The sequence below is a fragment of the Hyla sarda genome, chromosome 11, assembly GCF_029499605.1.
Source record: "Hyla sarda isolate aHylSar1 chromosome 11, aHylSar1.hap1, whole genome shotgun sequence".
NCBI classification, from domain to species: Eukaryota; Metazoa; Chordata; class Amphibia; order Anura; family Hylidae; genus Hyla; species Hyla sarda.
In genome coordinates this window covers 23898104-23924487 of record NC_079199.1, presented here as the reverse complement: position 1 = coordinate 23924487, position 26384 = coordinate 23898104, and the positions used below count along the sequence as shown (strand labels likewise).

The 26384-nt window shown below is 41.9% G+C and overlaps 1 protein-coding gene across 8 annotated transcripts in view; it reads right to left on the bottom strand.

Annotated features, from left to right (window-relative positions):
- The window catches only part of SPTBN5 (spectrin beta, non-erythrocytic 5), a 278824-nt gene that overhangs the window by 225722 nt on the left and 26718 nt on the right, over positions 1-26384 (bottom strand). For all 8 annotated transcript variants that reach the window (XR_008848753.1, XM_056545854.1, XM_056545855.1 and 5 more), the window contains 7 exons: positions 22121-22237; positions 20504-20661; positions 18645-18873; positions 6267-6898; positions 4887-5025; positions 915-1147; positions 275-428 (listed from right to left, as the gene is read on the bottom strand). Coding sequence is in view for 7 of the 8 variants with exons in the window: in XM_056545854.1 (XP_056401829.1) it covers positions 275-428; positions 915-1147; positions 4887-5025; positions 6267-6898; positions 18645-18873; positions 20504-20661; positions 22121-22237 (1662 nt within the window). In the remaining variant the exon portion in view is untranslated. The remainder of the gene's footprint in view (positions 1-274; positions 429-914; positions 1148-4886; positions 5026-6266; positions 6899-18644; positions 18874-20503; positions 20662-22120; positions 22238-26384) is intronic.

Sequence of the window (26384 nt, the reverse complement as noted above, 5' to 3'; positions counted from 1 at the left end):
CTGAAAGAGACACACAATAAACTTTATAAATTAGCTGATCTTGGCCCAAGTATTAAGCTTAGTGACATTAAAAGATTTAAAATAATGAAAAAATTATGCTCAAAGGGCTTGGAAAATTTCTGGGAAGTGTTCCATGCCTATTCAATGTGTTCAAGGCCTATTATTTGGGGACAGGGGTTCTAGTAGCTCCAGACAACCTTGACAGTTCCCCTGGTGATCGGTCAGTGTGTTTTCTGGTCATAGAGAGAAACTAGTGATAGTTCATAGGTTATACCTCTTGCTTTGCTATAGATGAGTTAATGTGACTGAAATCTCTGCCAGGGTCTGCCAGTATAAGCGCCTGCCACTTTTCATGGATCCAAGCCTCCTCCTCCACACAATCTTGGAAAAACTGATACAATTTTAATAATTCTTCTAGCCGCAATCGCCTAAAATGAAAACAACAACAATACATAAGAAAAAGGAGAGAAAAAAAGACACAGAGAAAACACATAGTGCTCAAAGTAGTTACATATAGTGCTCAAATAACACCACCAAAAGAAAAGCTATCAGTTTATCATAATACTTTTCTTTGACCATCTTAATAAACTTAAAGGGGTACTCCGCTGCTCAGCGTTTGGAACAAACGAGTCGGGAGCTTGTGACATCATAACCCCGCCCCCTCATGAAGTCACGCCCCGTCCCCTCAATGCAAGTCTATGGGAGGGGGCGTGACAGCCGTCACGCCCCCTCCCATAGACTTGCACTGAGGGGACGGGAGTGACGTCATGAGGGGCGGGGTTATGATGTCACAAGCTCCCAGCGCTGACTCCAGCGTTCGAAACAGCTTGTTCCAAATGCTGAGCAGCGGAGTACCCCTTTAAGTGCAGTATTTTTCTTTTTTACACATAAAGCCCCTGGAGAAGATCTCTTACCGAGATTTGCAGAGGGACACCAGGTTCTGATAGAGTTGATGTAAGTTCTTTACTTTGGTTTGGAGAACATCCACATTGCCTCTTTCACTCTTTGGGACATGCTCTGACCTGGCTAAAATTTGTCTCACCGATTCACCATGTAACGTAATTTGGGATTCCATTAAGCTGTGTTCTTGAAGGAAGTATTCCACCTCAGGGAGTTGTTTGCCGAGATCCTTTGAACCTACTAGGTCCTAACATTAAAAGCAAAACAAAGGAATTAAGCGGAAAAAAATAAACTACGAACCATAAACTAATTTAAAACCAATGAACAAAACTTTTATCACCTGCTGAACTTTTTATGTGTCTAACACCTTTATTTTTTTTATTACACTTTTAATTTCCTCTCAAAGGGAGGGGGCGTGGCCTCACTGTGCAGGTCTCCGCCCCCCTCCCTCAGTATACTGTCTGCTCACATCTCCCCTAGCATTAGTAAAAGTACAACTCCCAGCTTGTCCTCACTGACAGTAGCGGGACACAAGCTGACAGTGGGAGGATTTTTCCTCCAGGTCTGAGCCCTGCACTCACAGCTGTCAATCAAAGAAGTGTGTCCATGACATAGGTGATGACGCATGGACACAGCAGGTCTAGTATGTGTGCAAGCAGGCGGGGGGGGGGGGGCAGTTGTTTGACTGGCTTTTTCAGTATGAAATACTGATATCTTCCTAATGGAAGCAATTGCAAAACCTATTGGTTATACAGGCTTTACAACATATCAAAAGTTTTTGTATCTGACAGTGTCCATTTAAGTGTAAAAGTTATCCCCTATCCCTTATCCATAGGCTAGGGAATAACTACCTGATCAGTAGGGGTCCAACTGCTGGGATCTCTACTGTTCATAAGGGGCGAATGTCCCCCGGTGAATAAAGCCGCAGCATGCTTTGCCACCACTCCATTCATGTTTCATTGGGCTTCTTGGTACTCAACAATGTTTGGAAGCTCCATGGAAAAAAAATGGAGTAGTGATCAAGAGTTTGTGTGGCTGCTCCATTCACTAAGCAGACAACAGATGTTCTTTCTTAATGAGGGTCCCTGTGGTTGGACCTCTAGTCTGTGGATAGGAAATTGTTCTTTAACCCTTCTTTAAAGAAAACTTGCGTACATTGTACATAAGAACTACAAAATCAGTAATGTGTTATTGTTGGAATCTTTGAAGTAATTCTGGAGCTCTAATGAATTTTTAATGCCCACTTTGGCAATGTAGGTTACTCTGGTAACATACAGACTAAATAACTAAAACATGAAGGAGCACGTACCATGGCACTGAATTGCTGCCATTGAGTGCCCACAGAGACTGCCATAAACCCATTTTCACATATCCCTCTCACAGCCCTCTCACAGTGACATATAGGTCATATGAATGCATGCTTTAACAAATTTTTGTTGCCATTGTCTTGAGTCGTGCGGGTGATGACTTACCAAGAGGTCGTCCTGAGTTCTTGTCACTTAAAGGGGTACTCCGGCCCTAATACATCTTATCCCCTATCCAAAGGATAGGACATAAGCTGTATGATAGCGGGAGTCCCACCACTGGGGACCCCCGCAATCTGTCATTGTGCACCCACCTTTGTGAGCTCTCCCGAGCGCTGGAGGGTCCGAGTGTGTAGTGTGACGACCATGGGCCCGTAGTATCGTGAAGTTTTCACTCCGACCCTGTGTTACGTCACACTCTGCCCCCTCAATACAAATCTATGGGAGGGAGCGTGACGGATAGGGGATAAGATGTATTAGGGCCGGAGTACCCCTTTAAACCTCTCTAACTCCTCCCCTTCTTCTTAAGTCTTAAAGGGGTACTCCACTGCCCCAGCATTCCGAACACTGGGAGTGGGCTGCGGGGGTAGTGATATCACGACCACGCCCCCTCGTGATGGCACACCAAGCCATGCCCCCTCAATTCAAATATATGGGAGGGGGCATGGCAGATTCCACTCCCCCTCCCATAGACTTGAATTGAGGGGGCATGGCACGACATCTTGAGGGGGGCATGGCCGTGACGTCACGACCCCCACAGCCCGCCCCCAGCATTCGGAACAAAATGTTCTGAATCCTGGGGCAGTGGAGTACCCCTTTAAGTGATGGTGGTAGCATTTCCCTACATCAAATGCATCTTATGAAGGAGGGAACACCAGAGCGGCCACTCAAGGGGAGAAAGGGGGTGGTAATGCAACGGATTATGAGAACTTGCTAGCACTGTGTGAAGTTTTATATTTTATGCCACATGGATGAACTGGGACAACGGTATGTATGTGTTACTCACCTCACTGACTCCCTGCTTCTCCCTGCACTCAGGCTGTCAATCATGCCCGTGTGGGCGGGAGGGGATCAGTGAGTGTGACTGTATAACCATAATGAAGTGTAACACTACTTGCGGAGGAAACCATATGATGCCCAGAAAGTTCTGTGCACGAGTCCGTACATCAAAAAATGACTCCTGCATGGAACTTGCTGGCTGTCTACCCGATCAGCTTCCCTGTTGCTGCCAATTTCCCGACCGCATAGTTTCCGCTGCTGTACATCAAAACTTTGAGGGCCTGAGGAAGCGCTAACGCGTGATACGGTCCGTTGCCCGAAGCTGCTCCGGCAGTCCGCTCCCCGCACACTATGTACCCGAAGAAATAAAGACATCCAACTCCAATACCGGTCAGTGCTTTGTTCTTTTTCTCTACTGTACAATATTTGAAGATTACTGGTTTACACGTGTGAAGATAAATATGTAGACAAGTTCCTCTCAAGAAGGCGCTGGTACCCGGGGATGGAAATAAACTTCTTTATTAGCAACGCATTTCGATCCCGGTTCGGGATCGAAATGCGTTGCTAATAAAGAAGTTTATTTCCATCCCCGGGTACCAGCGCCTTCTTGAGAGGAACTTGTCTACATATTTATCTTCATTGCTATCCACCGGACTGACGGACGTCACACCGGGTTGTTCCTCGTGGCAGCGGTTTCCCTCCATTTCCTGCACATAGACGCTACTGTAGGTGTTGTGCTCTGAGCGCAACACCTAGGGGTAAGAACCCATCTTTGCGTTAATTCTTTCATCTTAGTCAAACGGTCCTCACTAGGGGCGCACCTCCTGTTGTTTTTTCTCGTTTATATATTGGTTTACACGTGTAGCACTTGCACCAACCACTATCGGGATCTTTCGGCTCTCAGGTATTATACCAGCTGAGACCCTCTTTTGTTCTATGAGAGACCGGTGAAAAACTTTTTTTTTTTTACTTGAACTGGTGCCAGAAAGTTAAACAGATTTGTAAATTACCTCTATTAAAAAATCTTAATCCTTTCAGTACTTTTTAGCAGCTGTATGCTACAGAGGAAATTCTTTATTTTTTTAATTTATCTTTTGCGTTGTCCACAGTGCTCTCTGCTGACACCTGATGCCTGTATCAGGAACTGTCCAGAGCAGGAGAAAATCCCCATAGCAAACCTATGCTACTCTGGACAGTTCCTGATCCGGACAGAGGTGCCAGCAGAGAGCACTGTGGACAAGACAAAAAAGAAATTCAAAAAGTAAAGAATTTCCTCTGTAGCATACAGCTGCTAAAAAGTACTAAAAGGATTAAGAATTTTTTAATAGAAGTAATTTACAAATCTGTTTAACTTTCTGGCACCAGTTCATTTTAAAAAAAAAGTTTTCCACCGGAGTACCCCTTTAATTAAAAAATGACGTCTGCCTAGTATTTCATAGCTGTGCATTTAGAAAGCAGTGTGACTGTTCCTTTACAGCAATGCTCCCATGGAGTATATCAGGAAAATGCACCATAGAATAAGTGGCAAAAATCCAGGGCATACCTTCGGATTCGTGCCACATATTAGCTAAAGTCAATGGGGAAAATTTTTGCCCTGGTTAACAGACACAAAAAAAGCAAACATGTACTGCATGATGCATTATGCTGTTTGCATATGTTATTTTAGAAGGTTAAAGCAGTTACCTGCATGGCTCTTAACTCCTCGCCCACACTGTCAATGTCCCGTAAAAGGACTAGCATTTGGTTCTTGTCCTCTAATAACTGTTTCTGAGTATACAGTAAGTCGAGTAATCTACTCCAGCCCTTTGACAACTCTTCTTGCCTGTAAGATATAGAATGAGTATATGTAGATTGGCTGGAAGCATATATTCGCCTTTTTATAGTTCACATGAAGCAGAATTGGCATAAAATTTAGCAACTTTGTAACTACTATAATTTAGTTGTATACTCCTTCCGAATTTTGGACTGTATTATATAATAGACATGAAGACCTGATGTTTTACTTTTGACAACATAAAATGTCTCCTCTCTTCACAGAATTACACTTCGACAACCCCTTTAAAACCCAATGTCAGTCCTGAAAGATACATTTCAGTTTGTTAAAGGGGTATTCCAGGAAAAAAAACAATTTTTTTATATCAACTGGCTCCAGAAAGTTAAAGAGATTTGTAAATGACTTCTATAAAAAAATAAAATTATCCTTCCAATAAATATCAGCTGCTGAAGTTGAGTTTTTCTTTTCTGTCTGGCAACCATGCTCTCTGCTGACATCTCTGCTTGTCTCGGGAACTGCACAGAGTTGAAGAGGTTTGCTATGGGGATTTGCTTCTACTCTGGACAGTTCCTGAGACACGTGTCATCAGAGAGAACTTAGACAGAAAAGAACAACTCAACTTCAGCAGCTCATAGGTACTGAAAGGATTAAGATTTTTTAATAGAAGTAATTTACAAATCTGTTTATAGGGGTACTCCGCCCCTTGACATCTTATCCCCTATCCAAAGGATAGGGGATAAGATGTCAGATCGCCGGCGTTCCGCTGCTGGGGACACAGTTCGCTCTGTGCGTAATGATGGGCGATACAGGGGACGGAGCAGCGTGACATCATAGCTCCGCCCCTCGTGACATCAGGCCCCACCCCCTTAATGCAAGTCTATGGCAGGGGGCATGAAGACCGCCACAACCTCTCCCATAGACTTGTATTGAGGGGGCGGATGGTGACATCATGAGGGGCGGAGCCATGACGTGACGATGCTCTGTGCAGTAATGATGGCGCGGTGCCGCAGCGGCGATCCTGGGGGTCCCCAGCAGCGGGACCCCGGCGATCTGACATCTTATCCCCTATGCTTTGGATAGGGGATAAGATGTCTAGGGGCGGAGTACCCCTTTAACTTTCTGGAGCCAGTTGCTATATATAAAAAAAATAGTTTTTTCCTGGATAACCCCTTTAATATGAAAATCTGCCCCAAGAGATCTGCACAATGCTAGGTTAAATAATAAAACCATAGTACCATATATTATAGGATGACAGGTTTAGCGTAAAGCGGCAAACAAAACAAACTTACTTTTTTATTATTGCTGCTTTGTTGTGATAATTCTCTCTTTCTAAGACGGCACCCATCTCAGCGAGTGTCCGGAAGCGTTGCTCGCGAGGTAGCACGTCTGCTTCAATCGCCTCCAACTTCTTATTGGCAGCCTCCACCTGGGTGATATTGTTGGGCCTAAAATCTTGCCTTTCTATAACCTGTCTCATTTCGTGCAGGTAGGACTCTCTTAGCAGAGCCTTCTTGTGGAACATCTGAGCCAACTGCTCCAACCTTTCCAGTCTAAGCACCTCGCTCTGCAGAGCCTTTTCACGCTCATGTTCAGCTTTTTCCAAGATTGTCCAATACTTCTCTATATCACTCAAAGTCTTCCCCTCAGGTGGAAAATAGGGCCGCAGGTTGTTGGCCTGTCTTTTAGTCCGGATGTTGAAAAAATGAGCCTCAATCAAGCCTCTCTCTTGGTACTTTGCCGGTTTTTCCACGGTGCGATAGGTTTTAAAGTTCGCCAAGAGCTGCATCATGCCATTGATGGAGTTGGGGAAATGACGATCATTCATCTCCACAACTTTCTGCTGGATCCACCTTAGAAGATCTGTCACCATGGTCTCATACTGGCCCTTTAGATTCTCGATTTCAAGAACCAAGGTCATAATCTGGAATATTTAAGCATAAGTACAGAGCATTATATGGTAGAAGAACAGGTAGCTATGGTATTATTGGTAAGTCTGCTGACTAGTTCTACTAGGTCAGTGTTTCTCAACCAGGGTGCCTCCAGCTGTTGCGAAACTACCACTCCTAGCATGCCCGGACAGCCGAAGGCTGTCCGGGCATGCTAGGAGTGGTAGTTTCGCAACAGCTGGAAAACACTGCACTAGATTGGTGGATTTCAAACTGGGAACATCCAAATGTTGTAAAACTACAACTCTCAGCATGTCCAGACAGTCATTGGTTGTCCGTTGTAGTTTCGCAACAGCTGGAAAACACTGCACTAGATTGGTGGATTTCAAACTGGGAACATCCAAATGTTGTAAAACTACAACTCTCATCATGTCCAGACAGTCATTGGTTGTCCGTTGTAGTTTCGCAACAGCTGGCGGTCCAAAGTTTAAAGGGGTACTCTGGTGAAAAACTTTTTTTTTTTTTTTTTTAATCAACTGGTGCCAGAAAGTTAAACAGATTTGTAAAATGACTTCTATTAAAAAAATCTTAATCCTTTCTGTACTTATTAGCTGCTGAATACTACAGCGGAAATTCTTTTCTTTTTGAAACACAGAACTGTCTGCTGACATCACGAGCACAGTGCTCTCTGCTGACATCTCTGTCCATTTTAGGAACTGTCCAGAACAGCATATGTTTGCTATGGGGATTTCCTTTTATCCTGGACAGTTCCTAAAATGGACAGAGATGTCAGCAGAGAGCACTGTGCTCGTGATGTCAGCAGAGAGCTCTGTGTTTCAAACGGAAAAGAATTTCCACTGTAGTATTCAGCAGCTAATAAGTACAGGAAAGATTAAGATTTTTTTTTTAATAGAAGTAATTTACATATCTGTTTAACTTTCTGGCACCAGTTGATTAAAAAAATAAATAAATAAGTTTTACACCGGAGTACCCCTTTAATAAAGGAGTTCTCCGGTGAAAAACAATTCATTTTTTAAATCAACTGGTGCCAGAACGTTAAACAGATTTGTAAATTACTTCTTTTAAAAAATCTTAATCCTTCGAGTACTTATCAGCTGCTGTATGCACCAGAGGAAGTTATTTTCCTTTTAAATTTCTTTTCTGCCTGACCACAGTGCTCTCTGCTGACACCTATCTGTCTCCGAAAAAATGTCAAGAGCAGGAGCAAATCCTCATAGCAAACCTATCCTGCGCTTGACAGTTCCTGAGACAGACAGAGGAGTCAGCAGAGGGCACTGTGGTCAGACAGAAAAGAAATTTAAAAAGAAAAGAACTTCCTCTGTAGTATACAGCAGCTGATAAGTACTGGAAGGATTTCGATTTTTAAATAGAAGTAATTTACAAATCTGTTAAACGTTCTTGCACCAGTTGATTTAAAAAAATTATTGTTTTTCACAGGAGTACCCCTTTAAAGACCTAGGAACTAGATACTGCAAATATCTAAAAACACAATAGTAACTAAGAACAAGTGCAAGAGGAGTGGAGAAATGTTTCGCCATATTAAGAAACATCAGACATACATGATAGCAAATGTTCTATTAACTCTAATGATGTTCAAAGCTGAGCATGTCACTTTAAGGGTAGGGTCACACGTGCCCTATTTTGCTGCTGCGTATTTTCCTACCCATTGAAGTCCAAGGGTAGCAAAATAAGCTGCGTATTTTGCTACCCATTGACTTTTCATTCCAAATCCTCAGCAAAATACGGCACATGTGACCTTACGCAAAAGAAGATTCCAGTGCCTAGTTAAAGCTAGAGTCTTACTTCACATTTATGTTATGAAGAGGGGATGCCGCAAACAATCTGCAGAACGCACACTCTTTAAGGCTAGGTTCACATTGCTGTTTGCAATTGAGCTTCTGAAGTTGAATTTTGCTCTCTGATAACACGTGTCTTGGGAACCGCCCAGTTTAGAAGAGGTTTGCTATGGGGATTTTCTTCTAAACTGGGCAGTTCCCGAGACACGTGTCATCAGAGAGCACTTATACAGAAAAGAACAACTCAACTTCAGAAGCTCATAAGTACTGAAAGGATTAAGATTTTTTTTATAGAAGCAATTTACAAATCTGTTTAACTTTCTGGAGCCAGTTGATATATGAAAAAAATTTTTTTTTCCTGGATAACCCCTTTAAAGGGGTATTCCGCCCCTGGCATCTTATCCCCTATCCAAAGGATAGGGGATAAGATGTTAGATCGCCGCGGTCCCGCTGCTGGGGACCCCGGGGATCGCCGCTGCGGCACCCCGCTATCATTACTGCACAGAGCGAGTTCGCTCTGTGCGTAATGACGGCCGATAAAGGGGCCGGAGCAGCGTGACGTCATGGCTCCGCCCCTCATGACATCACGGCCCGTCCCCTTAATGCAAGTCTATGGCAGGTGGCGTGACGACCGCCACGCCCCCTTCCCATAGACTTGTATTGATGGGGGCAGGCTGTGATGTCACGAGGGGCGGAGCCGTGACGTAACGATGCTCCGGCCCCTGTATTGCCCGTCATTACATGCAGAGCGATCTCGCTCTGCGCAGTAATGATAGCGGGGTGCTGCAGCAGCGATCCCCAGGGTCCCCAGCAGGGGGACCGCGGCGATCTAACATCTTATCCCCTATCCTTTGGATAGGGGATAAGATGTCTAGTGGCGGAATACCCCTTTAAGGGTCCGATTTTTTTTTTCGAGCCGATTTGAACCCTAAAATGATTCGGATGCAAATGGTTACTTTCGGGTCCCGACGGACCCCATTCTCTTGCATGGGGTCCATCAGTGATCCGGTAATTTTACAGGAATTTATCGGAAAAGAAAATAATGCTTGCACTATTTTTTTCTCTGCTGAACTCCCGTCCTTCTGGAAGAATTGCAGACGGAACTACAAATAGCGGAGTCTGACGGCAATGTTAACTAGGCCTTAGCAGTAATCCCCCCCTTTTTACCCCCGATCAGACGCTTATCCCCTATTTTATGGTTAAGTTGTCTTTCACTGGACAACCCCTTTTAGTACTTTACTAAAAGCTTCTTATCTATAGGGCTGTGCTCACACATTGGGGCAAATTAGCGGTACAGCAACTAATTACTGCGTGCGCATTTGCCACAAATGACCAAATTTGTAGTAAAATGAGTCATGTGTACTGCAACTTTGGTCATTTGCGTAAAAAAAACGCACAGTAATTCCCTGTACTTATTCACCGCAACACCTGAATTGCTGTTAAACGCTTCATTTTTACCTCGATTACGGCCATTTGTGGTAAACACAAAACCTGCATGCGGAAGTTAGGTGCGGTACCGCAAAAAAGTCACAATGTTGCTTCTGAGCAAGTAATTAAAGGGCTTTTTCCATTTCAGCTTGTTATCCACAGGATACCGGATGACAAGTTGATTAGTGGAGGTGTATCCATTGGGAGCCTCACTGGTTACAAATAAAGAAGACATAATTGTTTCCGGAATGGACGGAGTGCACACACCAGCGCAGCCACCGATCCATTCATTCTCTTGGGACCACTGAATGTTTTTGATTGCTGAACTCAGAAATGTTTAGCAGTCCCATAGGGCATGAATAGAGTGGTCGCTGCGCAGGTGCAGTGCGCTCTGTTCATCTTATGTCTTTTCGGAATTGGTGCAGGTCCCCCTCTGTCGGACCCTCAACGATCAGCTTGTTATCCCCTATCCTATGAATAGGGGATAATAAGCCAAGAAAGGAATACCCCTTTAGGGTGGGGTCACAAGCCATATTTTGATGCGTATTTGCTGCATACTTACCTACCCAATGAAGTCAACGGGTAGCAAAATTAGCTGCAGATAATATACAGCAAAATGCGGCACGCGTGACCCTTCCCCATATGTATATAACCTGCGCCTTGCATTGATGGTGTGTTCACACATTCAGTATTTTAATTGCAATTAATGAATACAAAGCCAGGAATGGTTTTGAAAAGTGGAGAAGATGTAGGCTCTCTTTTATATGTATATAGGGTAGCCACAGAGATCGGCACTGTTGTATGTATGTCCAGGCTTATCCGGTGATCCTAACGGGGAACTACACCGCCCTCCTGTGTTGGCAGACACCTAATTATCTCCTCCCTGTGCTCATACCCCATCAGGCAAAACATCACAGCAATCGTAGAAGAAAAGAGGAATATAGGGGGAGCACTTACAAGCCGGAGACCCTTCAAAGGTGCAGACTTTGTCTTTTATTGAAGGTGCAGTCAAATATCCATAGCGCAGGACGCTGGCGTCCTGCGCTATGGATATTTGACTGCACGTTCAATAAAAGACAAAGTCTGCACCTTTGAAGGGTCTCCGGCTCGTAAGTGCTCCCCCTATATTCCTCTTTTCTTCCATAATCTCTTTTATATGTGTTCTTGGTTTATGATCTGTTCCTGGCTTTGTATTTAATCATTTCAATTGTCGTGCTAAAACAATTAAAGGGGTATACCAGGAATTTTTTTTTTATTTGACTATGCTACAGGGGCTGTAAAGTGAGTGTAGGTCATAATATAGTGTCTGTACCTGTGTGTGACGGTTTTCTCACAATTCTTATGTGATTTTCCCCCCAATATTTATTTTTAACAGCATACAAAATGACTGTTGTCTCAGATTTTTCCCAGGTTGCAATGCGGCCAAGACCTAGTCAGCTGATGACAGGGAGCCTGTCTGCTTCAATGGGTGGAGCGATCGCTTGGTGGGAGAGAGAGAGATCAATCTGCAACTAATGCAACAGCTGTAGGTACCCTGATTGAAAACCACAGGTCTTTTGAATGGATGCAGCTCATTTATGTTTCAATGGGTGGGGTGGCTGATGTGTGGGAAGGAGGAAAATGGAATTATGGGATTTGTAGTCAAAACAAGAAAAATCTAACAGGAAATACCAGTTCACAAAAAGCTAGCCACAGTGTTATGGTAATCTCACAACATAGCCATTTAGCCCCAAGACAAGCGCAGATCCTTCCTAAGCATGCCCATTACTGTCTGCCAGGTACGTACTAAAATCACCTTATGGTGGAGGACCCCTTTAAAAACCTGAACGTGTGAACACAGCCCTACATATCAAGGCCCTCTCCACCGTCTGGAATTACTATCTATGTCTCTTTCATAGACCCAATAGTTACCCACCTCTAGGGTGAGAGTGGGCAGAGCCTGTCCCTGCATCATTATGCCTGCATTGATATTCTGCCATCTCAGCCAGGTGCTGCTGAACGATCCTAATAAGTGCATGGGCATTTCCAAAAGGAGAGGGAGGTACGTGCGCTTCCCCGGCAGGTGATCTAGTTCTTCGTAATAACCAGGTCACAGGGTTAGCTAACACCATGTAGGAATGCTTATTCCCACCTTTTAAAGAGACATACACTCGATTTTTCATTGCATTGGTAAAGTAATATTTCTTTACATCCCATTAAATCATTATTTTTGCCATAGGCAACTGTGACATTATCTGGTTATAGGTTGTTGGATTGTAAACAGGACTGTTTTATTATGTATATTTTATACAGACATTTTCGCCAGTCTCAATCCTATTAGGAGGGATTAGGGACGCTCAATTCTTCAGTGAAGGTAAGATTAAGCCGACGTCTCTCAGCAGGGAGCTGCGTTATTTATTAGGAAAGGGCAATGCGTGTTTCTTTCCTATAAATATCAGGCGATAAGCGACACACTATTAAATAATAAAGCATGCCATTAAAAGTAAACCTAAACTAAATGACCCAGCTTTCTTCATTACCCCGTCACTGACATTTTAGTACGGAACATTGTTATTTTTATATATTTTCCACCTGCTGGCGTATTTGGCATAGTTCAAAATAATGTAGCAGCTGTTTCATAAATATGATTCAATTCACTTCGACAATTTTAAGAAGACCTTAGGGTGAACATCGCAGTTCACAGTCTGAACCATGGCGTGTATTTCAATAAAAACTAATTGGACGTATAGCACTCAACAAAATATGCGGGAAAAATATTCCATGTGGACATATCCTAAGGCTGGGTTCACAGATAGGGCCTCATGAACAATTAAAGTTCCTTGTACATTTAGGTAAAAAACAAAAAAAAAAAAAAAAAAAAAAAAACGGGGAAACACATTTCATTCTATTTATTATTAGAATTTCCTTTTTCAGAAAAGTGGGCATGGTTTTAATTATTTATCACAAGTTGAGTGATTTATGAAATAGTTTGCGCTATTTTTGGTCTGTGATTTTTCACTTTTAACAGGGAAGATAAAGGGGTACTCCGGTGGAAAAGTTTTTTTTTTTTTTAAATGAACTGGTGCCAGGAATTTAAACAGATTTGTAAATGACTTCTATTAAAAATCTTAATCCTTTTAGTACTTTTTAGCAGCTGTATGCTACAGAGGAAATTCTTTACTTTTTGAATTTCTTTTTTGTCTTGTCCACAGTGCTCTCTGCCGACACCTCTGTCCGTGTCAGGAACTGTCCAGAGTAGCATAGGTTTGCTATGAGGATTTTCTCCTGCTCTGGACAGTTCCTGATACGGGCATCAGGTGTCAGCAGAGAGCACTGTGGACAACACAAAAAAGAAATTAAAAAAATAAAGATTTTCCTCTGTAGCAAACAGCTGCTAAAAAGTACTGAAAGGATTAAGATTTTTTAATAGAAGTCATTTACAAATCTGTAACTTTCTGGCACCAGTTCATTTAAAAAAAAAAAAAAAGTTTTCCACCGGAGTACCCCTTAAAATAAATGAAAACCACCAGACACGTGAAAACACATTTATGCATATGCAAGAAGAATGAATATAAATGAGCTATGGCCCATAGTATTCTAGTCAGTATTTTTAGCCAAAATCAAGAGTGGAGCCAAGGCATAGATAAACTTAAAAAAACTGACCAAAAGACTATTTGTGAACCCAGCCTTTGGGTAAATTCACACGTATATAATCTGCAGCAGACTTACTGCAGGCCCATTCAAGTCAATAGGTAGCAACATAATTTGCAATGGAAATTCCGCTGCAGAATTTCTGCAGCAGATTATGTATGTGTGAATGTACCCTTAGGGTAGGGTCACACATACAGCATCCACAGCAGATTTCACGCTGCGGGAAATACGTTATGGATCTGCTATGAGCAGACAAACAGGGCTTCCCGGTCGCAGCCCTGTGTGTGCAGTAAGGTTTAGAGGCTGGATGGCCCGTAGGCCCGTATTCACAGCATGAAATAGGCTGCAGATGTGGTATGTGTCACCTTATGACCTTATGGTGTATTCATATATCATCATACGGTGCATACACATCAAAAGGCCAGATACTTGTAACTAATGACACTGTATAGGCTGTATACCCCTACATTTTTCTGTACAGCAAATAAAAAAAATATGGAAGCATACCTTTTCCCTTCCAAGCCGGGAGTATTTTATCTCAACAGTTGTAACCTAGTTTGGAACTTAAGAATTTGCTGCAGTGCACCGTTAACAATGTCATCTTAGGCTAGGTTCACACTAGAAAACTCCAGAGCGGAATTCCACTTGGAAATTCGGCTCAGAAATTCCAGTGCAACAGAGTCCCATTGCTGTCAATGGGATTCCGCTGCACAGTGCACAATATAGACGAATCAAATAGAGGAAATGGGGAGAACACTCTCAGAAACACTAAAGGGGGAGATTTATCAAAATCTGTCCAGAGGAAAAGTTGCTGAGTTGCCCATAGCAGCCAGTCAGATCACTTCTTTCATTTTTCAGAGGCCTTTTCAAATATGAAAGAAGCGATCTGATTGGTGTCTATGCTCAACTCAGCAACTTTTTTTCTGGACAGGTTTTGATAAATCTCCCCCTAAATGTCAATAACTCAATCCTGACAACCAATGTCTAATTGAATAGGAGTTGAAACAATCAGTAGATTTGGTTTCCAGTACCACCTCTACGCTGATGACACCCAAATCTATACCTCCTCCGCCAACATCACCCTTGCACTCCTACAGAACACCAGTGACTGTCTCTCTGCTGTCTCAGACATCATGTCCTCTTTATATCTGAAACTAAATCTTTCTAAAACAGAAGTTCTTGTCTTTTCTCCATCAACTGATACTGTACCTAACCCTGACATTTCCATCTCGGTATGTGGTACTACCATAACTCCCGGGCAGCAGGCTCGCTGTCTTGGAGTTATACTTGACTCTGATCTGTCTCTCACTCCCCATGTTCAGTCTCTTTCACGTTCTTGTCACCTGCATCTCAAAAACATTTCCAGAATTCGCCCGTTTCTCACTACTGAATCTGCTAAAACTCTCATTATTGCTTTGATTCACTCCCACCTCGACTACTGTAACTCTTTACTAATAGGCCTTCCTTTCTCCAAACTCTCTCCTCTCCAGTCCATCCTTAATGCCACAACCAGACTCATCTTCCTCTCCAGCCGCTACACCGACGCCTCCTCCCTGTGCCAGTCACTACACTGGTTACCAATTCAGTCCAGAACACAGTACAAAATCCTCAGTCTCACACACAAAGCTCTCCACAATGCTGCACCTCCCTACATCTCCTCTCTCATCTCTGTCTACCATCCTACACGTTCTCTCCGATCTGCTAATGATCTCACACGAACATCTTCTATAATCCGAACTTCTCACTCCCGTCTCCAAGACTTCACTCGTGCTGCACCGGTTCTCTGGAATCCTATCCCTCAATCCCTCAGACTCAACAACAACATCCATAGTTTCAAACGTGGCCTGAAAACACATCTCTTCAGACAGGCCTATAACAGTCTCTAATTGGCCTCAACATATCCTCAACATATCCCCATACCTCTTGTTTGAATAGTTATTGTGTAATATTATGTCTGATACTTTTCTTTGTTTGTACCCCATAATTGTAAGCGCTGCGGAATCTGTAGGCGCTATGTAAGTAAATTATTATTATAGTAACAGCGGAACGTCCGGGTCCAATATACACAGATGGTACCTGTGGGGTGCATATATATAGCTAAAGTATCAAAGCCAACAATAGGAAAAAGGTGTATATTGCACTCACCGCAGGGAAAGCATCACCACGTCCGGGAGTCCAGGATCACGGGAATAGGTCACGATGGTGAGGAGCGCTCAGAGGCAACACCAGCCGTTTCGTACGATAGAACGTACTTCTTCCGGCCTCCTGAGGCCGGAAGAAGTACGTTCTATCGTACGAAATGGCTGGCGTTGCCTCTGAGCGCTCCACACTATCGTGACCTATTCCCGTGATCCCGGACGTGGTGATGCTTTCCCTGCGGTGAGTGCAATATACACCTTTTTCCTATTGAGTGCACAAAATAGAACTGTGCCGCTGAAAGAACGAAATTGTTTACTCTTTCAGCGAATACCATGCGGAACATATTCCCATCTATGGGGACCGGTAATGTCAGCGCAATTCTAGTGCCAACTAATTTAGCTGCCCTCAGAATCGGAAATTCTGTAGTGTAAACCTAACCTAAGCCTAAATTTCTGACTTTGGCATGAACGTGAAGTGATGAGGAGAACCAGATGCCAATGTGGTTTGGTGGGTGAGAAAAAAATAGAATGTAGAAAAAATAAATAAGTGACAGATGGGGAAAATTTCCAAATCTGTTGATCATTATTATTATTAGCCAATTGAATCCAAACCAAGGTTCTAGGAGCATCAAATCTACAACAAATACATTAGCCATATGGCGGCCAAAAAGAGACAGACAATCTCTAATAATATACATAGGTTCTTGAAAGTTGGAGAGGTAGAGAGTAAGTAACCCACTTCTTTACGGGAAATATGCATTTATGTTGCGCATAACTAGAATTGACATGTTGCTGCCAAATGCATTATGCACATGGCTAGAATATTATTGCTGCGCAGTTTACAGAAATCCTTTTGTGACAATGGAAAATGTAATTCTCAGAGATGGTGTCTGTAAGCTACTGACATAATACAGATGTTCTGAATCACGTAGAAACACGCATGGGCTTTATTTAGGGAACGGTGGAAACGAAAACATCAGGGCTCTTCATGGCAACCAAACACCCCGCAACTAGAAAATGACATGCAGCGTCTCCCCAGCTGATACGGGCAACATACAAACAATAACTGAGAATTTGTGTTTAAGAAATAGACCTATTTTCCTAAGAGTGTACCTGTCAGCAGAAAAGCAAGGCATACCTGCCTAGATATATAGCAAGTCGTAATGATACACTTTTTTTTTATCGTTATTTAAACAGTCCTCTGGATTGGTAAGATATAAGATTTTTTTCGGTTGTATGTAAATGAGGCTCAAGTGCCCAGGGGGTGTTCCCCAGTAGGGCAAGAGCCCAGGTAAGTTCAGCCCTTCTCCTCTTTATCTAGAGGGTAGGCAGATGCAAGTGAATCATGGGACAGACTTTCCTGTGCTCTTTCCGTACAGAGAACTTGATCCTCACATATTAAAGGTGTTATCCAGTACAGTGATCCCTCAACTTACAATGGCCTCAACATACAATAGTTTCAACATACAGTGGTCTTTTCTGGACCATCGTAAGTTGAAACCAGACTCAACATACAATGCCAAGGACAGTCCAGATCTGTGAAACGTGCCAATGGCTGGAAGAACTGACCAATCAGAATGGGCATTCACTGGTAAAACCCCTGTATTACTGAAGCGTATGCACTGACTGAAGCGCCCCCTACAGTACAGATTGGTATTACATGTTCTGTACACTTTGACTGTACCAGGGTTAGCTGCTCCTTTGGACACCAGGTGAAGGCGACTCCATTACTTTTTTTTACTTACAGGACCCTGAAGAAGCTCCTGTCCTCTACATAGACCAGTGTTTCCCAAGCAGGGTGGCCCCAGCTGTTGCAAAACTACAACTCCCAGAATGCCCGGACAGCCTTTGGCTGTCCGGGCATGCTGGGAGTTGTAGTTTTGCAACAGCTGGAGGCTCCCTGCTTGGGAAACACTGACAGACAGTGATTACAGCTCCCAGCAGATCTTTCTTACTTTTACATGTAAGGATTTGCTTTATCTATATTAGTTATCTACTTATTTTTCTTTAATCCTCACTTTTTTTCTTATTTTTGGATGACATTTTGGGGCTTCAGAACCAATTACCAGATTTCCATAGAGTTCTGGGCTCAACATACAAAGGTTTCAACATACAATGGTCGTCCCAGAACCAATTAATATTGTAACTTGAGGGACCACTGTAGTAGAAAATATAGCAAATTTTTTAAGGTTAGTAAGGGAGTAGGTAAGTATAACATTTTTCTTTTCTCTACAGCCCCAGCAATTTATGAATTTTTAAGCACACTGGAAAATATGGATTCCTGTTGTTCGCAGTAGTGTTAAAGGAGTTATCCAGGAATTTTTTTATATATATATATATATATATTTATATATATATATATATATATATATATATCTCAACTGGCTCCAGAAAGATAAACAGATTTGTAAATTGCTTCTATTAAAAAATCTTAATCCTTTCCGTACTTATGAGCTTCTGAAGTTAAGGTTGTTCTTTTCTGTCTAAGTGCTCTCTGATGACACGTGTCTCGGGAACCGCCCAGTTTAGAAGCAAATCCCCATAGCAAACCTCTTCTAAACTGGGCGGTTCCCGAGACACGTGTCATCAGAGAGCACTTAGACAGAAAAGAACAACCTTAACTTCAGAAGCTCATAAGTACTGAAAGGATTAAGATAAGTAATTTACAAATCTGTTTAACTTTCTGGAGCCAGTTGATATATATAAAAAAAAGTTTTTTCCCGGATAACCCCTTTAAGTTGTGACATTTTATACAGAAGGATACTCACGTTGTTGACCCTTTTCTGGACAGTTTGACCCTGTTTCATCTTAGAGAAGTAATGGTAATACAGTGACACATATGTCATGATGGACTTCTCGTCTGGACGTGGAATGACAACATCTTCAGCATCCAGCAGCTTGGATATACCTAGTCTGTTTTCTGCCACATCAAAGGCGTTATTTAAATTGTACAAGGGTTGGGCTGCTTTGAGAGAGTGGTAGTCAATGAGATCAGGCCTAAGGGATACAGAACATTACAAGCATTAGGCATTATTTATATAGCGCCAAATTATTCCACAGCACTTTACAGAGTTGTCAGTGTGTTTTCTGGGGGTGGGAGGAACCAGAGTATCCACCAGGTTTTGCCATTTGTGAATAAAGCCTATAAAGTGTCTGCTACTACATTGATCTCACAGGCCTCCGACAGAAAAAAATCTTGGATACTTTCTGTTTTAGCAGACAAAAAATGTGCTATAAAAAAAAGATCATATCAAGTTTATGGTGAAGCAAAGGTCAAACATAGAAGAGTTGCTCTGAAGCAGATCAGCGTGTATGTGTTGGATACACTGCACCAAAAAGACTAAACATGGATTCCTACCAGTCACCCGACCAAACAGTAGACATCAATATGTGTTATTCCTAAGTAAATTAAACCCTTTTTGTAAGCCAAGGAACCAGCTGTCTTCAGCACCTGTGCTGATTTTGGCCCAAACAAAAAATCCAGGCTGGAAGGAAACGAATGACAGGCCTCATTACCAACCTTCCTGTCATTCCATAAACATCCAGGCCCAAAACAAACGTTCCTGAGTTGCTATGGTCTGCTAAGGATTTCACTCTATTCCTGGATTTTCTATATCTCACTAGCTTTCCCTGGATGAGATAACTTACTGAAACCTGGTGTATACGCTTGACAGGTACCTTGGGAAAATATAGAGATCCCTGACCACAAGCAACAGATATATATATATTAGAAAGTTAACAATGGTGCGTCTGAAACGTTGCCAGGTCCTGTTCGAAAATAGCTACATTCCACTCACTTCATTTGTGCATGCTGCGGTGATTTTTCCTATCTATATATGTGTGGGTGAATATGCGAAGCTTTTGTTCCTCATACTTACATATGATGGGTGATTTCCTAGTGAATCTCACTGTCTCTTTATTAAGTTATTGTTTATAGAAAATGTTACTACAGATATATAACCAATAACAAAAACCTACCTGCTGCTCTCTGGCAGTGCTCACACATCTGAGAGATCAGGTTCAGGACCCAAACACCAGAACTGGAGAATGGTAGTGGCTTTATCTTCATAAACTCCAGTCTTATGTCACTGAGGCAAGAAGCTTCGGTGATACATACTTCCCATCCACCATTTTACTATGTATATGTATGTATGCATATATATATATATGTATATATATATAGGAAGAACAAAAGGGTCCGGCACTAGAGTGGATGCAGGTAAAAACTGTTTGTTGCTTTATTGAAGATATCGCAGTACAAAGCTGGAAGTCTGACGCGTTTCGCAATAATGCTTAATCAGATTATGATTAAGCATTATTGCGAAACGCGTCAGACTTCCAGCTTTGTACTGCGGTATCTTCAATAAAGCAACAAACAGTTTTTACCTGCATCCACTCTAGTGCCGGACCTTTTTGTTCTTCCTATACAAGCATCTAACAGAAGCCGGTACCGGTCGGCCCGTGGCACAGGTGGAGAGATTGGCGAGCTAATGGTGAGCGGCTCACAGTCAAGCCTTGAGATATATATATATATATATATATATATATATATATATATATATATATATATGGTACAATAGAACAGCATGTATAAAAGGGCACAAACTGAAGAACAGACTGAAAATACCTGTGAGCATGGATGAGAGCATTGAATGCAAGGCCGTCCCGCCAACTACTGGAAAAGTCCTGTACATCAACATTAGAGTAGGGGGCTGTTTTGATCTGGCACCATATAAGAAGAGCTTCTTTGGCAGATGCCTTAGCTGCACTCGCACCAAACTCATCCTGTCAAAATGACAAATATGAAACCAAACGGAAAAAAAAATTCTGGCATAAAGTACCGCTGGGAAAGCCACAATATATTGCTTATTTGTCCTACACATTAAAATGTACATGATTTCAATTGATTCTTATAACTAGATGGTCTTCTGTTAGCAACAGCTGTCAACTCTGAAAAGGGTACAATGGCCCAGAGATCCATTGTTCAGATTAACAGCATAATCAAAGACATAAAGGAAGAGTGCCCCTTAAAGAGTACCGGTCACCAAATAAACCTTTTAATATAGTATTCCTTGTGTAATCAGTACACACTTTCCCATTCACTTGCTTTTAAAATTATCAACATAAATTTGTTTAAAATGTAATAGAAAAATCAACCACTAGGTGGCGCTGTTCTGGTCCCTGCTGGAATTAATACAGTGAGTTTGGTCTCCTCCTGGCCTGGCAAGAGACCAAACTAAGGAAGTGTTTCTCTGCACTGAGCTTGATTGACAGCTGCACAGAGCCTCACTGAAAGCTGCACAGAGCCTGAGGTCTTCTATTCATCACAGCGCTGCAAAGATGTGAAGGTGGAAGTGGTCCCCCAGCAGGCTTCAGTGATAGCATGTCTGCTGGGAAACGCCCACTTTCTCCTGCTGGGAGATTGCACAAGAATAAAGATGTGAGCAAGAATAAATAAGATACACAGCTTTTTAAAGCTCTGGAAAAAAAAAAATTAACGGCGGGAGAGGTGTTCGGAATAGTTAACGAACATGGCCTGAGTTAGTCTGGAAAAGTTTATTTGGTAACAGGTACTCTTTAATGCAGATTAAGGCTGGGTTCACATCACATTTTCCCCCATACGGGAGCACATACGGCAGGGGAGAGCTAAAACTTCGTGCTCCCGTATGCCTTTCTATACGCTCCCGTATGTAATTCATTTCAATGACCCGGCCGGAGTGAAACGTTCGGTTGGCACATTTTTGCGCCGTATGCGCTTTTACAACCGGACCTAAAAGCGTGGTTGACCACAGTTTTAGGTCCAGGGAAAAAGCACATTCAGCGCAAAAATGAGCCGACCGGACCGAACGTTTCACTCCGGACGGCTCATTGAAATTAATTACATACGGGAGCGTATAGAAAGGCATATGGGAGCGCGAGGTTTTAGCTCCCCCCTGCCGTATGTGCTCCCGTATGGGGGAAAATGTGATGTGAACCAGCCCTAACAAGCATTGGACACAATCAAACATCAATGCGAATGTTATATTACGTACAGTAGTTCATGCATTTTGTTTATAGTCAGGAGGACACCTTGGTAGGTTTAAAATCAACCATGAACACTCTGTATGAGGTCAGTCAACATAGATGTGGAGTATTTTAGATTTAATCAAACTCTTTTGCCTTACAAGCCACCCCAAATGCATATCATGACTCCACTCCAGCTTTATTTGCACTCATTTTGCTAATATCTTTATATTATATTCACCTTATCTAATGTGATGGAAGATATTTGAAAACGGAGAATAATGATCCAGATAAGGCCCAATATTAATGTACGATCTCCATCCACAATATTCTCTGGTCCAATCAATTTCACAGGCACCTAAGGTAGAAAATAAATAATGAAAGAATGCATAAATAGGTGCAATTCGTAAAAGAAAAACCTCATAACTTTACTATGAAAAAAAAAAAAACATACTTACCTAGCCCTGATCCCCGCAGTTCCCATTTGTCTCCATCCAGTCCCCCCAATCTTCTCTCTTCTTCCTGCTTCTGACATTTATTTTTAAATTTCAATTTGCCAAGCCTTCCACAAGCAGCATATTGATTTGATCAAATACTGGATAATGTAACTGTACGATAGAGCCATCTTTGAATATTATCTAAATATCTCACACAAAGTGAGATTACAGAAGAACGCTAAGGTATACAAACTTATGGAGTTTGTTGAGTGTCAGGGTTCCATCCGATACAAGGCCTCCCTCCTAACTGTTGTGGAGAACACAATTTGATCTTTACACTAAGAACTTCATATTTACATGTACTTCCTCTACATTTGCTCTTAGCGCAAATATCAAATTGTGTTATTCGTCTACAGTAATATACGGTAATTCAAAATATTGTATATACTTAGAGTCATTTTGTTTGGAGGTGCTGTCCAATTTTGCTTTTGCAAACAATATACCTTATTTAAAGAGAGGAGGTCTATATGGATAAGTAGCCCATAAATAAGCAATATTATCACTATATCCATGATCACTATCATTCATTAGTCTACACAGAAGACACAGGGCATCGCGGTAAAGATTTAAAGGGGTACTCCGCTGCTCAGCTTTTGGAACAAATTGTTCCGAACACTGGAGCGGGGAGCTCATGATGTCATAGCCCCTCCCCCTCATGACATCATACCCCGCCCCCTCAATGCAAGGCTATGGGAGGGGGCGTGACGGCTGTCACGCCCCCTCCCATAGCCTTGCATTAAGGGGGCGGGTGTGACATCATGAGGGGTGGGGCTATGACGTCACGAGCTGCCAACGCCGGCTCCAGCGTTTGGAACAGTTTGTTTCAAACGCTGAGCAGCGGAGTACCCCTTTAAATGGATTTTTCATATTTTCATATGCACAACCTATATCAAGTGGAAAGGCCCCAGCCAGGGCTAGGTTCTATCTCCTTATGAACCTGTATCAGCAGCACGGTCCACCTATATGATTATATATATATATATATATATATATATATATATATATATAGTAGCACATATATTGTGTGAACTACACGTGCCAAACTATTTAATCCTTACTAATATTGCTTTCTTAACATTTTCTTTTCAAAGACAAGTGTTCAATCTCATCATACAATAATATAACAGCAAGAATTCTCAATATTGATTTTTCTACATATATCTGGTATTTTGTAGCCTACAGTGAAAGAAACTAATATTTCATTTTGCTCAACATAAAAAGATTGGTCGATCATTTTAATGGTTGGTTTATTTGAACAGTGAGAGACAGAACAACTACCGAAACTCCAGAAAAAAAATGCATTTCAAATAAGTAATGAATTGATTTGCATTTTACTCAATAAAAAGTATTTGATTATTTATCAATCAGCAAGATTTCTGGCTCCCAAGTGTCTTTTATACAGGTAATGAGCTGAGATTAGGAGCACTCTCATAAAGGGAATTGTGTAGTAGAGAGATTACTCGGCACAGCTCGCCTAATCACTCGCACCTGTCAATCACTACCTCTGTTGGCTAGACCACGTCAGGTGGTGCACGCTGGATATAGCAAAGTCCAATGCAAATGTTCGGGCCACGAACGAACATCCCTTTGTGTACCGTCCACCCATGTCCTGCACTCTTTGTACCCTTCATGGAACAATAAAGACGTTTTGAAGTATACATACTTGGTGAGTTGCCCTGGCTTTTTCTCTATATGTGTGAAGACTCTCACAAAGGGAATGCTCCTAATTTCTGCTTGTTACCTGTATAAAAGACACTTATCCACAGAATCAATCAACCAATCAGATTCCAAACTCTCTCACCACCATGGCCAAAACCAAAGAGCTGTCTAAGGCGGTCAGGGACAAGATTGTAAACCTACACAAGGCTGGAATGGGCTAGAAGATCTCACCTCATGGCGTTTCAAACATTGTAAGAACTCCTCACCATTCTCATTGAAACTCCACAAGGTGAAATCTTACATGGAGCCCCCGACCGAGGAAGATTGGCGGTTATTTTGTGTTTCTTCCATTAACAAATAATGGCACCAACTATTGTAAACTTCTCACCAAGCTGCTTGGCGATGGTCTTGTAGCCCATTCCAGCCTTGTGTAGGTCTACAATCTTGTCCCTGACATCCTTGCACAGCTCTTTCTAGCTCGGTCTAGGCCATGGTGAAGAGTTTGGAATCTTATTATTGATTATGTGCACCAACCTATATAACAAGAAAACTGTGGCAGACAACAACGTGAATGCAAATAATGTTTATTGTTTAAAATTACAATAAAAACAGGAATTGGCATCCCCACTCCCGGAAGAAGGACGCAAGTCCGAAACGGACGTAGGGGTGGACGTCTCTCTGTTGCACTTTTTGCTTGCACATGTAGGTATTTTGCTGCTGTGATCCTGCGCTTGTACTTTACTTTAGCACTTTATGCTTATATCTTATGCACTGAATCTGGATACAGCACTGTATTGTTGTTATGCTGCTATGTATAATCTTAGTACTATCTTGAGATGCTATGTTGGCATTTTTACCTTATATTAGTAGCTTCTATATGAGAGATGTTCCATATTTGTCAGATGCCAATTCCTGTTTTTATTGTAATTTTAAACAATAAACATTATTTGCATTCACGTTGTTGTCTGCCACAGTTTTCTTGTTATATAGGTTGGTGTATTCGAGTTCCCTGTATTGGCAGTATAGATATGTCCACATACATATAGCCTTAGGAGTACTGTAGGGATGTATTATTAGTTCCCCTCCTATACTAGGCTCTACACTGTGTTTTGTTGGTGTATTTATTGATTATGTGGACAGGTACTTTTTATACAGGTAAAATGCTGAGATAAGAAGCATTCCCTTGAAAGGAGTGCTCTTCATCTCAGCTCATTACCTGTATATAAGACATCTGGGAGCCAGAAATCTTGATGATTGTCATAGGGGATCAATACTTATTTCACTGAGTAAAATACAAATCAATTCATAACTTATCTGAAATACATTTTTCTGGATCTTTTTGATGTAATTCTGTCGCATGCCGTTCAAATAAACCTGCAAAAACCATAGACTGATCATTTCTATGTCAGTGGGAAAACATACAAAATCATCAGGGGATCAATATTTTTTTCCTCCACTGTGTATAAAAGCTCCTTTGGTACATTCTTATAATACTGTAGATGCATCACCTGCAATATTTCTCATGGAAGCTATTTCTTTAAAATAATAAAACCAATAGATGTCTTCTTATTTCTGGATGTATGAGATGTTTCCATACCCATTACAGGTCAGACTGTAAAATATTTCACTGAACCCAAGTTAGTGGAAAAACGATAATTCACTTTTTTGCTATATACATATTTTTTTCTTCTTTGTGGTTTTATTTCAAAACCACTGTTACATATTCTACACCAGACTAGAACATGCTCAAAGTTCAGTAAAAAGACGTAGCTTATGAACTTACATATTCTAGACTAGCCTAGACTATGCTCAAGGTCCAGATACAATGGTATTCCAGGATTTTTTATTTTATTTGACTATGCTACAGGGGCTGTAAAGTTAGTGTAGTTCATAATATAGTGTCTGTACCTGTGTGTGATGGTTTTCTCACAATTCTTCCGTGTTTTTCACCTCAATATTTATTTTTAACAGCATACAAAATGACTGTTGTCTCAGATTTTTCCCAGCTTTCAGACCTGACATCACTAGTCAGCTGATGACAGGGAGCCTGTCTGCTTCAATGGGTGGAGGGATCGCTTGGTGGGAGAGAGATCAATCTGCAACTAATGCAACAGCTGTAGGCACCCTGATTGAAAACCACAGGTCTTTAGAATGGATGCAGCTCACTTATGTTTCAATGGGTGGGGTGGCTGATGTGTGGGAAGGAGGAAAATGGAATTATGGGATTTGTAGTCAAAACAAGAAAAATCTAACAGGAAATACCAGTTCACAAAAAGCTAGCCACAGTGTTATGGTAATCTCACAGCATAGCCATTTAGCCCAAAGACAAGAGCAGATCATTCCTAAGCA